General features: G+C 60.1%; 1 protein-coding gene across 2 annotated transcripts; it reads left to right on the top strand.

Annotated features, from left to right (window-relative positions):
* Nucleotides 1-111: 111 nt before the first annotated feature.
* On the top strand, nt 112-16,290 carry LOC137452981 (acyl-CoA dehydrogenase family member 11-like). Of its 2 annotated transcripts, none has more exons than XM_068161850.1 (15): nt 112-548; nt 4,776-5,008; nt 6,392-6,452; nt 6,783-6,900; nt 7,327-7,469; nt 7,572-7,721; nt 8,623-8,717; nt 9,267-9,366; nt 9,617-9,757; nt 10,514-10,606; nt 10,930-11,037; nt 14,901-15,072; nt 15,277-15,343; nt 15,858-16,001; nt 16,158-16,290. In XM_068161850.1, exons 1-14 carry the CDS (start codon nt 249-251, stop codon nt 15,982-15,984), a joined length of 1,908 nt encoding a protein of 635 aa, XP_068017951.1. In that variant the 5' UTR covers nt 112-248; the 3' UTR covers nt 15,985-16,001; nt 16,158-16,290. The 2 variants fall into 2 exon arrangements, with proteins under 2 accessions (XP_068017951.1, XP_068017950.1); XM_068161849.1 differs by having other exon boundaries at nt 6,353-6,452.
* The last annotated feature ends 258 nt before the right edge of the window (nt 16,291-16,548 follow it).

The raw sequence follows: 16,548 nt of genomic DNA, 5'->3' as shown, positions 1-16,548 counted from the left end.
AAGGTTTCTGAGCGCTTGCGTTGTCCCGGGCTGCTTCCTGGTCCTTTTCCAAAGCCCTTTGCCCTAGTTCAGCTGACAACAGCTGCTGAAGGCTCCTCCTCAGGGGAGGGGAGAAGAAATGTTTGGGGTTTTCTAGAAGAACTTCCCAACATTAAAAACAACTCGGGAGCGGTGCCGCTGTCAGCCGAGGAAGGGCCAGGCAGGGAGAGCTGCCGCCGTGGCACACCAGCTCCGGGCTTCGCAGGGCCATGTCTGCCTCCTGCCTGCCCAGGTGGAGCTCCAGCCTTCCCTGCAAGCCCTGGCGCCTGCCTCGCTTCCTGCCTCACCTCCCGGAGCGGTGCCAGCCGCCGGGTCCCAAAGCAATCCACACGGCCGCGGGACAAGGACAGCAGGTCGGTCTGCAGGACAAAGAGCTGCTGGAAGCTCGGGAGATGCCTCTTGCAAGGAGAGAAGCGGAGACCCTCTGCCACGAGGAGCCCGAGACTGGGAACCAGTACTTGGAGGACGCTTTGCTTCGGAGTTACCTGAAGGCACACCTGCCCCCCCAGGTCTGGCGTCTGTGGTGCTGTCTCTGGCTGTACATGCCCTGGGGCTGCCTGGGTTGCTGTTTAACACTGTGGACTGAGCGTTTCTCTCAGCCCCTTTGTGCCTTCAGCTGGTAAACCGGGCTGGTTGTAGCCAGGGGGGGTTGCTCTCTTCTCCCAAGCAACCTGTGACAGAAGAGGAGGACACAGTCTCAAGCTGTGCCAGGGGAGGCTCAGGTTGGATGTTAGGAAGAAGTTCTTCCCAGCAAGAGAGATTGGCCATGGGAATCTGCTGCCCAGGGAGGTGGTGGAGTCCCCAGCCCTGGAGGTGTTTAGGAAGAGCCTGGATGAGGCCCTTGGTGCCATGGTTTAGCTGATCAGGTGGTGCTGGGGGGTAGGTTGGACTGGATGAGCTCAAAGGTCTTCTCCAACCTGGTTCATTCTGCAAACAAATTCTTCTGTAAATAATTCATCAGCAGGATTTAAACCTTGAATGGGTGCAAGGGGGACAAACACAGACATGCCAGCCCCTGAGGAGAAACACAGAGGGGCTGAGGGGCAGGGACTCCTGTGACTGCCCTGGGTGTTGCCACCAGAGTGTTGGTTTGGGATGTCCAGTGTCTCTTGGTGGTTGGTTGCTCTGGGGATGTTCAGAGCCATCAGTGATGGTTCTCTGCTCATCCACAGGAAGCATTTCCAAAGAAAGAGGGGAGGGAAAAAGCAACCTAAGGTGCTTCCAAACTCTGCTGTGTTCTTCTGCTTCACTGCCCAGGGAAGAGAGGCTTTCAAGGGAGTTCCTCCTGAAGGAATGTTCTTAGCTGAGTGCTCAAGAGGATGCAAAGGCCTGCTGGGGGTTGCTTGTTCTCAGCACAAGGCATTGGCTTCTCTGAGTTGGCTTTCAGACAGGGCAGGCTCTGTACAGATCCCTGGGGTGCAGAGAGGGGGGGAGAGGCCCTGGGCTGCCAGTCTCTGTTCTGGGGGTTCCAGTCCTGCAGGAGCTTATCTCACTGGCTGTCCTCTGCTGTCACCCCCAAGGACCACAACTGCTCCTCACTTCTGAGGGACCAGATCTCTTGGGGCAGAGTGTGATCTCTCTCTGAGTAACTGCAGCAGAAAATGTGCTGAGCTGTGAAGCCACAGGGGGAGCAGAGAGGGCAGAGCTCAGCTTTCAGTGACACTGCCCCTGCCACTGCTTGCTCTCCAGGACTGTGAGGCCTGGCAAACATGGGGTGGTAAGAGTGTGGTGGCAGCCTTGGGAACCATCACCAGAGACAGGAGTGAGCCCCCTCTAAGCACCACTGTGGCCTTCTTGCCAGGAGAGAGGGTGGGAGAAAAGGAGGACACCTCTGGGGCAAGCATGAAGGTCTTGCACCTTCAGAGGCAGCACGACTCATGTCCCCTGAAAGCTGAGAGGATCAGTGGTGTTTCTCCCCGAGGCAGGGAGCTGCTCTCCACTCCTTCCTTCCCCAGACAGACAAAAGTGGCTGCAAAATGCCCCGGAGTGGATCAGCAGCTGCTCCCTCCCGTTCCTGCTCTCGGTCCCCGCGGGGCAGTGTTGCCTCACAGCTGAGCCGAGCCCAGCCTGCTCTCTGCTTCGTGCAGCCCCCACCTGCTGCAGCCTGCAGCTCCCTCACCCTGCCAGCACCTTCCTCCCTAGGACAGCAGCCCCGCCTGTGGCACACTGCAGATCAAGGGCGTGCTGGGGGTGGGGTCCTGTGGTGCACACAGAAATCTTCCCACAATGGGGCAAGACCTTTCTGTCTGTCTGTCTTTGAAGCTGATTTCTGCAGAACACAGCTTCAGAGGTTGCATCAGGTCAGAAGGGAGCCTCAGAGATCATCCTGTCCAAGCCCCTGCAGGCAGCTGGGGCACCTCCAGCCAGAGCAGGCTGCACAGGGACACAGCCAGGCTGAGCTTGGATGGCTCCAGGGATGAGGTCTCAACCTGGGCAACCTGTTCCAGTGTCTCACCACCCTCACTGTGAAAATCTTCCTCCTGTTTCCTGTGTCCTGCTCCAGTTTCAAGCCATTGCCCCTTGCACCACTGTGCAGAGCTACCTGTTGGTCCTTGACCCCCTTGCAAACCTGTCCTTTAACATAAAGAGCTGTCTGCACTCTCCATCTGCTATGATTGGCACAGTTCCAATGTATTCCTCCCTGGCACCTCAAAGGACAGATGAAGGTGGTGAGCCCTGCCAGGTAGCAGCCTCAGTCTTGACCCAGATGCCTCCTGCATATCCTGGGCTCTGTTTTGCTGGCTGCTGTGTGTGTGACCTTCTGCAGTGACAAACACCTGAGCTGGGGTTTGGTTTTTACCTCTGAAGTAAACACATCCACTTGGCAGCCCTGTGTGTGCTCAGGGCTTGAGCTGGCAGCAGGGCAGGCAGAGTTCTCTGGGAAGTGTGGGTGAGGTGAAGGGACTGTGAGGCTGGAGGTCACTGCAGTGTGCTGACAGCTGGGTACTCTCCTGTCCTGCCCATGGAGCACCAAGCAAACAGTTCAAAGGTCTCTGTGCTTCAGGGACCAGCAGAGCCTGTGAACTTTGGATTCTTAAGCTCATGGAATCCTAGACTGGCTCAGGTTGGGAGAGACCTCAGAGAGCATCTCCTCCAACCCCCCTGCCATGGCCAGGGACACCTCTCAGCCAGACTTGGGTGCTCAAGGCCTCATCCAGCCTGGCCTTCAACACCTCCAGGGAGGGACACTCAAAACCTCCCTGGGCAACCCCTTCCAGAGTCTCACCAGCCTTGTACTGAAGAGCTTCTTCCTCAGCTCCAGTCTAACCCTGCTCTCCTTTAGCTTCAAACCCTTCCCCCTTGGCCTGGCTCTGGACACCCTTAGGAGCAGTCCCTCTGCAGCCTTCCTGCAGGATCCCCTCAGCTATTGGAAGGCAGCTCTAAGGTTGGATGAGGCCTTGGGCTACCAAGTCTGGTTGAGAGGTGTCCCTGCCCACGTCAGGGAGGTTGGAGTAGGTGAGCTCTGAGGTCCTTCCAGCCTAAGCTACTCTGTGGTCACTAAGGTAGGTTATTTAGATGCAGGCAGCTTCACCAGGCTGTGGCTGTGGGCATTGCAGAAGGCAATTCCTGTCACCCTGAAGTCAGGATCTGGGGGGCTGCAGTGAGTCAGTGCTCTGGGGGTGCTGCTTGCCCTCCATTAGCTCTGTGCAGGCCTGGCAGGAGCGAGGACTGCGAGGCCTTAGCCAGGGCTGCTCAGGAAGCTGCCTGCAGGCTGGAAACTTGAATCCAGACCTGCTGGGGGCCAGGCTGAAGCTCAAATGATTGCTGTGTTCCTCCTTTTCTAATCTTCTAGGCAGGTAATCACTGAGCCCAGTGGAAGTTTTCCTATCCAGATGAAGGCTTTCTGGCTTTGGCAGCTCTTCCCCTGGCATCCTTCCCCAGCAGTAAATCACAGAGCAACTGAGGTCAGCAGGACCTCTGGAGATTGTCTCTCACACACACACACACACCCCCCTGCTCCTGAGCATCTGTGTCATTCTCAGTCCTGATACAAAACCTCCTCTGTCTTCTGTGAAACCCAGAGATGCTGCCAAGAGTAACTTGAACAAATGATTTGGGAGTGGGGGAAAGAAGTGAGAGCCAAGCACAGCTGTGCCAGCAGAGGCTGAGACAAGCTGTCCAGCTTGGGAGCCCTCACCACAGGGAGAGTATAGACTGATGGAGTGGGCCCAGAGGAGGGCCATGAGGATAGCCAGGTTGTTGGAGCACCTCTGCTGTGGGGACAGGCTGAGGGAGCTGGGGCTGTTCAGCCTGGAGAGGAGAAGGCTCCAGGGAGACCTTAGAGTGACCTTCCAGTACCTGAAGGGGGCTACCAGGAGAGGGACTGTTTGCTGCAGTGACAGGATGAGGGGCCATGCTTTGAAATGACAGCAGGGCAGACTGAGATTGGATGTGAGGAACAAGTTCTGCCCCAGGAGGCTGCTGGAACACTGCAGCAGGCTGCCCAGGGAGGTGGTTGGGGCTCCAGCCCTGGAGATACTCAAGGAGAGGCTGGAGAGGGCTCTGGGCAGCCTGCTCCAGTGGAGGATGTCCCTGCTGCCTGCAGGGGGTTGGACTGGGTGAGCTTTGGAGGCCACTTCCAACCCATTGTGTGACTCCATGCCCTGCTAGGGCACAGCATGCATGGAAGGGGCAAGGGGCAGGAGACCGCTCACAGCCCAGGGCAGCGCGGGCGCTGCTTTGCCTTCCAGCCAGGACCAAGGCCTGCTGAGGAGCTCTGTCTGGTTGCTTCACAGGTTCTGGAGGAGGTGAACCGCGACCTGGAGAGGTTTGGGCAGCGTCTGCTCACCCAGGTGAAGGCTCTGGGCTGGGAGTGTGAGCAGAACCCCCCTGTGCTCCGGCAGTACGACGCCTGGGGGCAGCGCCAGGACCGGATCCTCACCTGCGCGGCATGGAGGAGGATCAGGGAGATCGCGGCGGAGGAGGGGCTGATTGCTGAGGCCTATGAGAGAAGATTCTCCTGCTGGAGGTGACTTAGGATCACAGAACTGTCAGGGCTTGATAAGACCCCAAGGCTCAGCCAGCCCCAAGCCCCTGCCATGGGCAGGGACACCTCACTCCACAGCAGGCTGCTCACAGCCACCTCCAGCCTGGCTGCAAACACCTCCAGGCAGGAGGCTTCCACCACCTCCCTGGGCAGCCTGTGCCAGGCTCTCACCACCCTCCTGGCCAACAACTTCTTCCTCACAGCCAATCTCAATCTCCCCACTTCTAGTTCTGCTCCATCCCCCCCAGTCCTATCCCTCCCTGACAGCCTCCAAAGTCCCTCCCCAGCTTTCCTGCAGCCCCCTGCAGCTCCTGGAAGGCCACAATGAGGTCTCCTGGGAGCCTTCTCCTCTCCAGCCTGCACAACCCCAACTCTCTCAGGCTGTGCTCACAGCAGAGCAGCTCCAGCCCTCTGCTCCTCCTCCTGGCCCTGCTCTGGACACTCCCCAGCACGTAGCCTTGCTGCTTAACCTCAGCTGGGTGTGCTGAGCACCTCCTGTGTGACTGGCACCAGCTGATGCATGCACAGGAGCACACCTCCCACTGCCACAGCAGCAGGCTCTGTCTGCTGTGATGTTCCACACTGGCAGTGATAAGCCATAACTGATGGCCTACAGTGGCTCACAACATTCCCTGGTGTCACCCTCCTGCTGCTGGGGCCCAGCACTTCCCTGCTGGGCTCCAGCCTTCCCTGCCTGAGTTGCAGCACAGCTGTTGGGCTGGGGTTTGGCTCCTGGCTTCACTGGGTCCAGCCTCTGGGGCTCATCCCATACTCCTCAGTTTTAAGAGCTGCACTTGATGCCAGCAGCTGGCAGGCAATTGCCTCCCAGCCAGCCCTGTGCTGGCATTCCCCTGGGCACTGAGAATCATGGAATCACAGAGTCAGCCAGGTTGGAAGAGACCTCCAAGGTCATCAAGTCCAACCCTAACTAATCAACTAACCCATGGCTCCAAGTGCCTCATCCAAGCTCTTCTTGAGCACCTCCAGGGATGCTGACCCCACCACCTCCCTGGGCAGCACATCCCAATGGCCAATCTCTCTTGCTGGGAAGAACTTCTCTTTGTAAGATCAATCCTAAACCTCCCCCTGGCACAGCTTGAGGCTGTGTCCTCTTGTTCTGGTGCTGCTTGCCTGAGGGAAGAGACCAACCCCCAGCTGGCTACAGCCTCCCTTCAGGGAGCTGCAGAGAAACCTCTTCTCTCTCCCTCACTGGAACAGCTCTGGCCCTCCCAGGAGTGATTCTCACCTGGTGTGGCTGTGTTGTGTCCCACTCTGCCTCCTCAGGATGCTTTTTACCCTCCTGTCTGGTGTCTCTCTCTCCCCCAGCCGCCTCTATCAGGCTGTCAAACTCTACTTGTTTTCAAGCTTCTCTGGAGGTTTCAACTGTCCACTGGCCATGACTGATGGAGCAGCCAAAGTCATTGAGGTATGAGCTCAGCTGGTCTCTGAGGGCACAGCTCTCATCCTGGCAGCACTGCTTAGAGACTGGGGCACTGGGCAGGGATGGAGGAGAGCTGCTCTGCTGCCTGGCTCCTTACTCTGTGACTCAGCTCCACCTCCCACTGCCTTTCTGCTTCAGCTGGAGACTTTGTGCCCAGGCTGGCTTTTGCCTTTCCTGACCACACTGCTCACAGTGAGGCCTTTGCTGTGCCGCTGCAGCTAGCTGGAAAGGTGTCCTGTGTGTTTTCCTAGGAGCTAGTCGGTTCTCCTGTTGCTTGGGTTTTCATCTTAGCTTCTTTTCCCTCCCCCAAACCAGTCCCTAGGCATGCCTGGATCTCTGAAAAGTGCCTTTGGCCACCTGACCTCTCGTGACCCCGCGAGGTTCTGGACCTCTGGGCAGTGGATGACCGAGCGCAGGGGCGGCTCTGACGTTGGTAGGTGTCCTGGGCTGGGAGCAGCTGCAGCTCTCTGTGGGAGCTGAGAGGAGGCAGGGGGTGTGGGCAGCTCATGAAGGCAGGAAGCTGGCCTGGGGATTTATCATAGGTTGGTTTGGGTGGGCAGCTCCTAAAGCAGTGGAGGCACTGGGTTGGACACCGTGGAGCACCCTGCAGAGCACTGCCAGCTGCTGGGCTGGAGCAGCTGCTGGGCTGGAGCAGCTGCTGGGCTGGAGCAGCTGCTGGAGGTTAAGGGGAGCCTGCTTCCTCTCTAGTTCTTCACTTTGGCTGCTTGCTTATCCAGGGGGCAGTGGAAGAGATTAGCACCTAATCCACCCTGACAGCAAGAGCTGACTTAAAAGAGCTGCTGCTTAAACCACCAAGTGCTCCAGAGCCCTGCTAAAGCCAGGCTGATCTCTCTTGCAGCCAGTGGCACCGAGACAGTGGCCAGGAAGCAGCCAGATGGAACCTACCTTCTGCATGGCTTCAAGTGGTTTACTTCTGCTGCTGATTCTGATGTGGCACTCACCCTGGCCAGGATAGCAGATGCTGAAGGACAAGTGAAGCAGGTCTGTGGGGTGGTGCAGCCAGGTGGGCAGCAGGGGGGTATTTCCCCCCCTCTCTATTTCATTGTGATGAGATCCTCTTTCCCTGCCTTTGGCTGGTCCCAGGGCTCCAGTGGCCTCTCCCTGTTCTTCCTAAGGGTCCGAGATGAGGCAGGGAGGCTGAACAACATCCAGGTGCAGAGGCTGAAGGACAAGCTGGGCACAAGGCAGATGGCAACAGCAGAGCTGTGGCTGCAGGGAGCCAAGGCAGAGCTGGTAGGTGAGGCTTCCCCTGCCTCTGGGCAGCAGGCAGAGCCTGGGGGTCATGGTGGAGATCCCAGCTGAAAAAGTCCCTCTCTCCACCTCTGAGGCTGGCTCCCCTCTGCAGGTTGCTTCACCAGTGGGGCTGGGTGTGGGGCAGGGCTGAGATGAGCTCAGGGAAAGATGGGAGGGGAGAGGAAAAAGCACAGAAGTCATTTTAGGCTGGGCATTTCCCTCTGCCAGTGGTACTGGTGAGTGGGAAGTGACAGGACAAGGGCAAGCAGCCTCAGGTTGTGCCAGGGGAGGTGTAGGTTGGACATGAGGAAGAGTTTCTTCCCCAGAAGGGTTGTCAAGGCCTGGCCCAGGCTGCCCAGGGCAGTGGGGGAGTCCCCATCCCTGGAGGGGTTTCAGAGCCATGCAGCTGTGGTGCTGAGGGCCAGGGCTTGGTGGTGCCCTGGCAGTGCTGGGCTAAGGGTTGGGCTGGGTGCTCTTAAAGGTCTCTTTCAATCTAACCAACTCTGCCCTGGGACAGCTGAGGGCCAGCTCTGAGCTGCAGGGGGTAGGAACAAGCAGCAGGGATCAGAGCTGACCATGCTGACACAGAGAACCACAGAACTGCTTTGGATTGAAAAGACCTTTTCAGACCATCCAGTCCAACCACTCTCCAGCTCTGCCAAGCCAGGGAGCTAGAGCCTGGCCCTCAGCACCACCTCTGCCCCTTCCGACACCCCCAGGGCTGGGGGCTCAGCACCTCTCTGCTCATGCCCCAGGCTTGGCAGACCTCTGTGGTGCCTGGTGACAGACAGCTGGAGTGGACAGCCTGCCCCTCTCTGCCTGTCTGGGGACCCTCAGGGGTGTGTGTGTGCACTTGCAAGGCTGTGGGGGAGGCCTCCCTCAGGCGCTGTGCTGCTCGCAGGTCTCCGCCCAGGGCCGCGGGGTCTCCGCCATCGCCGCCATGCTGAACGTCACTCGGATCCACAACCTCATCGGGGCAGTGGCCTCCATGAGAAGGTGAGGGCAGCTGGGAGCCCCCCACAGCCAAGGGGGAGCAGCTTCTGAGCCCAGGGGCGCTTTGCACAGCTCAGCATTGCAGCCATCTGATGGCTCTGCAGGCCCAGGTCTGGGAGCCAGCGGTGCTGGAGGAGGTTGGCCTGGGGGTGGGTGACCGAGGCTTGGTGTGCCACAGCTGAGCAGGGCTCTGCCTGGGGGCATGGCTGGAAGGGAGGCAGGGGGAGGTCTGGTGTGCCACAGCTGAGCAGGGCTCTGCCTGGGGGCATGGCTGGAAGGGGAAGGGAGGCAGGGGGAGGTTTGGTGTGCCACAGCTGAGCAGGGCTCTGCCTGGGGGCATGGCTGGAAGGGGAAGGGAGGCAGGGGGAGGTTTGGTGTGCCACAGCTGAGCAGGGCTCTGCCTGGGGGCATGGCTGGAAGGGGAAGGGAGGCAGGGGGAGGTTTGGTGTGCCACAGCTGGGCAGGGCTCTGCCTGGGGGCATGGCTGGAAGGGGAAGGGAGGCAGGGGGAGGCTGCTGAGCTCACTGCTGCCCCTGGCTGTCTGCTCTGCAGGATGCTCAGCCTGAGCAGGGACTACGCTCGCAGGAGGGTGGCTTTTGGCAAGCTCCTCAAGGACCACCCCCTCCACATGCAGACCCTAGCCAGGATGGAGGTGAGGCTCTGGGGAGCTGAAAATCTGCTGGTGGGAAAAGAGATCCTGAGCTGCTGCTGGGCACAGCCAGCCTGCCCCGGTGCAGCAGCAGGGTCTGCAGGGCTGTTGATGCCTTGTGCTGGTTGGTGGTGGCTGGGCCTGCAGGGGCAGGGGTGGCATTTTGCCCAGGGGCCTTTGGGGTAGGCTCCTGGCACCTGAGCATGGGAGCAGACTGGCCTCAGGTCCCTGCAGTGGAGCTGTGCTGCTGCAGGTGCAGACACGAGGAGCCTGCCTGCTGCTGCTGGAGATCGTCCGGCTGCTCGGCCGCGCCGAAACCAAGCTGGCGACTGAGCAGGACCAGCTGCTCCTCAGGCTGCTGGTGCCAGTGGCCAAGCTCTACACTGGGAAGCAGGTATGGGACAGCCACTTTGACTGGGGCTGGGGGGCACAGAGCTGGAGGGAGGGCTGGCTGTCCTGGCCAGCACTCGTGGCAGGGTACCAGCAGTCAGCTCCAGCTGCAGGCCCTGCAGCAGGTCCTGCTCTGCTCAGCCTGGGCGCTGGGGGTGGGAGGTTTGTCCCTGTGCTCCCAAGGCCAGCTGATCAGAACAGAACCACAGAATCCTCTCTTCCCAGTGCTGCAGCTCCATGACTCTGTGATCAGAACAGGTCTGGCCTGTCTGTGGGGCTGAGGCTGCCCCAAAGCCAAGCTGGGAGGCTGAGCCATGGGGAACAGCTTTGCCCTGGGCAGGAAGAAACAGAAGCTGTCCATAGTTCAGCAGCAGCCTTCACCCCAGGGGCTGCCCCTCCTCTGACTGCCCTCAGTGTGAGCACACAGAGGCAAGTAGAAGGTAAAGGCTCTCTGGGCTGGAGCAGACTGCCCTGTCCCAGGCACAGCACAGCTCTGTCCTTACCCAGAGAGGACTCTCCTGAGACAGATTCTCCCTGGGTCTTCTCCTAGGTTCTGGCTGCCCCTCAGGCCCCCTCCCAGGGTTGTTACTCAGTCCTCATTCCTTGGGCTGCTGCTTCACATCATGAGCAACCTGCTTCAGCACCCCAGTGGCATGCAGGCAGCCCCAGCCCAGCAGAAACTGCTCCTGGATGCTGGAGCTCTGCAGCTGCTCTTGGCCCTTGTGCAGTGTGAGTCATGTCAGCTCTCTGCTCCCTGCAGGCTTCTGCTGTTGCTCTTGAGGCCATGGAGAGTTTTGGAGGACAAGGCTACATGGAGGACACAGGGCTGCCAGTCCTGGTCCGTGACACCCTGGTAAGGAAGCAGCAGAAGCTCCTGTGTGTCACCTGCTGCCCTGCACAGCACTCCAGAGATGCCCAAGGGAAAGCTTCATCCTCCCCAGAGTCACCCCTGGCTCCTAGTTGCCTTCCTGCTGCCCCCTGGGAGGGGATGTGGCTGCTTCCTGCCCCTGGGCTGGTTTCCTGGCTCCCTGAGGGCCCTCTCATCACCACTGCTCCTTCCCACTTGGGCTGATCCTCTCTCCTTGGTATCCCTTGGCTCTGCTCTTTGCTCCCACAGGTTCTCCTCTCTTCATTGCAGTGACCCCAAAGGCTTCTTCCCCTCTCCCCCACCCACAGGTGCTGTCCATATGGGAGGGCACCACAAACATCCTGGCCCTCGACGTGCTGCGGTGCCTCACCCGGAGCCAGGGGCAGGGGCTGGCTGCCTTCTTCTCCTCAGTGCAGGTGAGCCCACACCAGGGGCACTGCTCAGCCTCATCTGCTCCCTTGGCAGGCTCTGACTCAGCACCAGCTCATGCTGCAGGCTCAGGCTGGTAGGGAATGTGAGCAAACCAACAGACAGGTGTCACAGCTCAGAGGAGGTCAGGGGCTGGAAGGGACCCAGAGATCATCCAGGCCAAGCCCCCTGGCAGAGCAGGAGCAGAGACTCCAGCACAGGGCACACAGAACACAGCCAGATGGGGCTGGAGAGGCTCCAGAGCAGGAGACTCCACAACCTCTCTGGGCAGCCTGCTCCAGGGCTCTGGCAGCCTCCCAGGGCAGAAGTTCCTCCTCCTGCTGAGCTGCAACCTCCTGGGCTGCAGTTTCCATGCAGCCTGCTCTGGCTGCAGCTGTCCCTGCTGGCTGCAGGGGGCTGGGCTGGGGGAGCTTCAGCCCAAACCAGGCTGGGGCCCTGTGCTTCCATGCTGTCCATGCCCCAGCTCAGCTGTGTGCTGCATGGAAGCCTCCCTGACCTTCAGAGCTGAGTCTCCTCTTGCCACCCTGACAGCTGGCTGCTGAAGGACAGATGCCTCAGGCACTGTGGCCAGCACACAAGGCCACATCTGCTGCTCAGCAGGCCTGAGCACAGCTGCTAGTGCAAGGCCAGCTGTGACTGCAGACAGCTTGGTCTGACACCACAGGGAGAGGAGTGCAGAAGGAATGGAGCTGGTGGCAGGCTCCAAAAGCACCCTGGAAGGCAGCCAGGCTCACACCTAGGCTCATCTGAATGCACCTCACACACAGCTGCCATGCTGCAGTGCTTGGAGCACCTTGCTGCTGGCCCTGGCAGGGCTCCTCCAGCTCTGCCCCGAGTGGGCAATGAGGAGCAGTAAAGGACACAGCAGCATGGTGCAGAGAGCTGCTGCACAGCAGGAACCCCCAGGCCCAGAGTCACTCCCTCGGGAGCTCAGCACTGCTCCTGCCCTCCCACAGAGCAGCCTGCAGGGCCAGGAGGTGAGGCCTGGCACCTAGGGGCTCCAGAGGCCAGGAGGTGCTGAGGGCTGTGGCTCAGCAGCAGACTTGGCAGAGGCAGAGGATGGTTGAACTTAGAATGCTCTTGAAGGTCTTGTCAGACAGACATGGTTCTGTGAGGCTGGATCTGAGCCTGGGCAGGTTGGAAAGCTTCTGCTTGATGCCTTTGGTGGGCAGGCAGCAGGAAAGCAGCCTGGGAGGTGTCTGCAGAGAGCCTCTGCAGCGCCGGGCAGCAGCCTGCTGAGCTGCTACAGTCCCTCTCAGGTGATGAACGACCTCCCCCTGAGCTCCTGCTGTCCAAATCCCTTCAGCTGCTGGCTGCCTGGCTCGTTCTGGCACAGCCTTCCCCTTCCCGGCCAGCGATTCAATCATTTAGCCCTTCCTAAAGGCACTTTTACTGCTCCAATCCATTTCCTTTTTATTGGTGCCCATAAACCCGGTGCCATTCGTTTCATGGCTGTCCATCAGGGCTCCCAGCTTGTGCCTGACGCCAGGGGGCTGTGGAGAGAGCAGCAGCAGCAGCCCTGAGTGCAGCACAGCTCTGTGTCCTCTCAAGGTCACACTGCAGCCTAACTTCCCCCCTGCCTCCAGTCCTTCCTGCTGTCCTTGTCAGCTGCCTCTCCCGAGGCTGGGGCACCCAGCAGTGCTGCTGCTGGGCTCTGGGAGCAGGAACCTCCCCAGGGCTGCACAGGGTGATGAGGAGAAGCTGAGCTGTTAGGTTCTTGCTGCAAGCTTGGTACAGCTCCACAGCTTGGTACAGCTCCACAGCTTGGTACAGCTCCACAGCTTGCACTGGGCTGGGAGGGAGCCCCCAGGGCATCCTGTCCAACCCCTGCAGGCAGCAGGGACAGCTCCAGCCAGAGCAGGCTGCACAGGGACACAGCCAGGCTGAGCTTGGATGGCTCCAGGCATGGAGCCTCAAGCCCAGCCCTGGGCAGCCTGTCCCAGTGTCTCCCCAGCCTCCCTGTGCACAACTTCCTCCTGCTGTCCAACCTGAGCCTGCCCTGCCCTAGTTCCAAACCATTGCCCCTGGGCCTATCCCCACAGCCCCTTCTGAAGTCCCTCCCCAGCTGCCTGCAGCTCCTCTTCAGATACTGAAATGCAGCTCTGAGGTCCCCCCAGAGCCTTCTCCTCTCCAGGCTGCACAGCCCCAGCTCCCCCAGCCTGTGCCCATGGCAGAGGTTCTTCAGCCCTCTGAGCATCTTTGTGGCCTCCTCTGGACCTGCTGCAGCCAGGTCTCTCTCTGTCCTGTGTTGGGGGCCCCATGGCTGGCCCCAGCCCTGCAGGGGAGGTCTCCCCAGAGCAGAGGGCAGGATCCTCTTTCCCTCTCTGCCCACACTGCTTTGGCTGCAGCCCAGGCTGCCCTTGGGGCCTCCTGTGCTGCCAGTGCCCAGTGCTGGCTCCTGCCCAGCTGCTCCCCCCTGTACAAACCACCCTGTGCAGAGGGGATCAGTGTGGAGAGGCAGGAGCAAGGGGCAGAGAGAGTCCTGGGCTCCAGCTCAGCCATGCAGAGCAGCTCAGGTGGCCTCTGCTCAAGGCAGAGTCGTTCCAGCTCGTACTAAACATTTATGAGGTGGAGTTTGGGAGCCAGAGCTTTGGGTGTGCTTCAGGATTCAATTACAGCCTGCAGAGTGACTCCAAAAGAGCACCAGGGAATGGCCTGCTGCAGTCACTTCAGGCTCAATGTGAGCACTTCACAGCCTGGCTGTGTCTCTCAGCACCAGCCCTGCAGGCATCCTGCAGAGCTCAGAGCCCTCTGGCTGGGGCAGCAGGGAGGGCTGGGGAAGGCTGAAGCTCTGCCTGTAAGACAGACACCAAGCTGAGGCCAGGGGCTGGTGTTTGCAGCTCCCTTGCAGGCCATGACCACAACTTCAGCACAGCAGGAAGTGGATTCAGGTTATTGAAGTGAGACTGTGCTTGGTTGGAGCAGTGACCTGGGACTCCTGCTGCCAGCCCTGCTTTGGGTCCTCTCCCTGCTGCTGTGAGTTGAGATTCTCATCAGTGTGCTCTGGAGTGGAACCCACTGTGGCAGCCTTGCCTGGCAGGGAGAGCACACAAAGGAGTGGCACCTTGAAGCCCTCACTGAAAACTGAAGGGCTCAGGAGCAGCAGAGCTGTGAAGCAGAGCTCTGAAGCTCTTCTGATGGGGTCAGCTGGACAAGAGCCCTCCAGCAGCATGGTGATGCCATCTCTGTGCCTCCCCTCCCTGACACCTGCTGGAACCTGGGGCAGGGCCACACACAGGGGAGCAAGCAGCAGCTGCTGCCTCCAGCATCATCCTTCAAGCTCCTTCCCAGCCTCTGGCTCTCCAGGGCCTGCACTTGGGTCACAACAACCCCGTGGATGCTCCAAGCTTGTGGCAGAGTGGCTCCAAACTGCCCAGCAGGAAGGGCCCTGGGGGTGTTCTCCAGAGCAGCTGGGCAGGAGCCAGGGTGTGCCCAGGTGGCCAAGAAGGCCTCCAGCATCCTGGCAGGACTGCACAGGCACTGTGCTTGGCACTGCTGGGGCCACACCTCACATCCTGGGGTCAGTCTTGGGCTCCTCACTCCAAGGACATTGAGAGGCTGGAGAGAGTCCAGAGAAGGGCCCAGGGAAGGGTCTGGAGAGCAGGGCTGGGGAGGAGCAGCTGAGAGGACTGAGGGAGTTCAGCCTGGAGGAGGCTGAGGGGAAACCTTCTGTGCCTCTGCAGCTCCCTGGAAGGAGGTTAGGGAGAGGTGGAGGTTGGTGTCTTCTGCTGAGGAACAAGCTCCTGCAGCCAAACCTGCAGCTCCAGCCCAGCTCTGCTGGGGCGAGGTGTGAGGCTCCCCCCTGCCCTTTTCCTTGCTGTCATCTTTCCTGTGACTGCTTCCTTTGCAGGAGAAAACAGAGGAGGCTTCGAGCAGCCCAGAGCTGGGAGCTGCTGTGCAGCGGACGCGGGACGCCGCCGGCAGCCTCTCGCGCTTCCTGCAAGCAGCTGCCTCCAGGGGGGCTCTGAGCATGGAGCTGGCAGCAAGAGACTTCTCCTACAGCCTAGCAAGGATCTACTCAGGTAGTAGAAAAGAGGGGAAGGAGGGATTTCAGAGCAGGGAAGGGCTGGAACCAGTCCTGGAATGGTCTGGTCCCAGCTCCTCTGGGAGAAGGGTAGAGTTCCAGGCAGGTTCAGGTCAGCTGAGCCTGGCAGGTGCTGCTGAGCAGCAGTCAGCCAGCAGCCTGGGCTGCAGCCAGGGCACTGACTTGGCCTCCTCTTCCACAGGAGCTCTCTTGATTGAGCACGCAGCTCGGCCTGACGCTTCCTCTGCAGACATCTCTGCTGCTCAGAGGTGAGCAAGGGCCTGCCCTAGCCTCAACCATTCTGGTTGCCTTTGCAGTGCTGCAGACTTTGCTCTGCCTCTCTGACCCCTGCTATGGTGAGACCCAGACTGGGTCAGCACAGATGGACACAGGCAGGGGTTTGGTTTGGTCACTGTCGGCGTCGTGGCTGCTCCCTGCCACAGGAAGCCTCCATTCCAGCAGCGAAGGATCCGAAGTGGGCAGGGCTCAGGGTGAAGCCAGCAGGGACTGCAGGGTGGGCAGGGCTCAGGGTGAAGCCAGCAGGGGCTGCAGGGTGGCAGGGCTCAGGGTGAAGCCAGCAGGGGCTACAGGGTGGGCAGGGCTCAGGGTGAAGCCAGCAGGGGCTGCAGGGTGGGCAGGGCTCAGGGTGAAGCCAGCAGGGGCTACAGGGTGGCAGGGCTCAGGGTGAAGCCAGCAGGGGCTGCAGGGTGGGCAGGGCTCAGGGTGAAGCCAGCAGGGGCTGCAGGGTGGGGCTTGCACAAACCATTTGTGTTCTGTGTCCAGGTGGTGCCAGCAGGAGTTGTGTCCTGTGGCCACAGGGCTGGAGAGCAGCAGCTACGAGGCCAAGGAAGCGCTGCTGGACAGCGCGCTGGTGTACGAGGGCAGCCCTGCCCACGGCAGCAGGCTCTGACTCCAGGGCAGCAGCAGGTGAGTGATGAGCCAGAAGCCATCCCAAGCCTCAGAGCCTCCAAGTACAGGCCCCAAGGGCCACGCCAGATCCTTCAGGACTCCCCCCCAGCTGCACCAGCTGCTGTGGTCTGACAGCCACTGCGAGATGCTGCAATGTTCTTCGCTGTGTTTTAGGCCAAGACTCGGAGCTCAAACCTGGGCAGTGACTGGAAGCAGCAGCTCCTCCAGGGCCAGCTGCTGCTCCTTGAAAAGCAACCAGAAGAAAATGATTTGAAGCTGATTAAAAGCCACTCTTGTGCCCTGCTCAGCCCTTGTTTTCCTCTGGCACTCCAGGTTTCCACCCCAGCAGCTGCCAGGGATGGGATTCCCTTCCAGGGCCTGCTGTAGCTGTGAGGACAGAAGGTGACCTCAACCAACCAACCTCCACAGGAGGGGCTGGCTCAGGACCCCAGCTCAGTGGCTGGCCTTGGCCACTCACTGGATAACATAAAGGCTTTGGGAGTCCAACTGTCCATGCTCCTGGGCAGGGCTAGCAAGTGAGGTAATCCCAGGGCACTGCCTGGTC

The sequence above is a fragment of the Melanerpes formicivorus genome, unplaced genomic scaffold (assembly GCF_026170545.1).
Source record: "Melanerpes formicivorus ecotype bairdi unplaced genomic scaffold, bMelFor1.0.p_v2 SCAF_60, whole genome shotgun sequence".
NCBI classification, from domain to species: domain Eukaryota; kingdom Metazoa; phylum Chordata; class Aves; order Piciformes; family Picidae; genus Melanerpes; species Melanerpes formicivorus.
The sequence above is the reverse complement of the archived record's forward strand: the minus strand, read 5'-3'. Positions and strand labels throughout refer to the sequence as shown.

Bases quoted from the DNA above. Each gene is read 5' to 3' on its own strand.
- LOC137452981 (XM_068161849.1), top strand. From the start codon at position 249: ATGTCTGCCTCCTGCCTGCCCAGGTGGAGCTCCAGCCTTCCCTGCAAG. The intron at 549-4,775 runs GTCTGGCGTCTG...GTTGCTTCACAG, and splicing joins AGGCACACCTGCCCCCCCAG to GTTCTGGAGGAGGTGAACCG. The intron at 6,901-7,326 runs GTAGGTGTCCTG...TCTCTCTTGCAG, and splicing joins CAGGGGCGGCTCTGACGTTG to CCAGTGGCACCGAGACAGTG.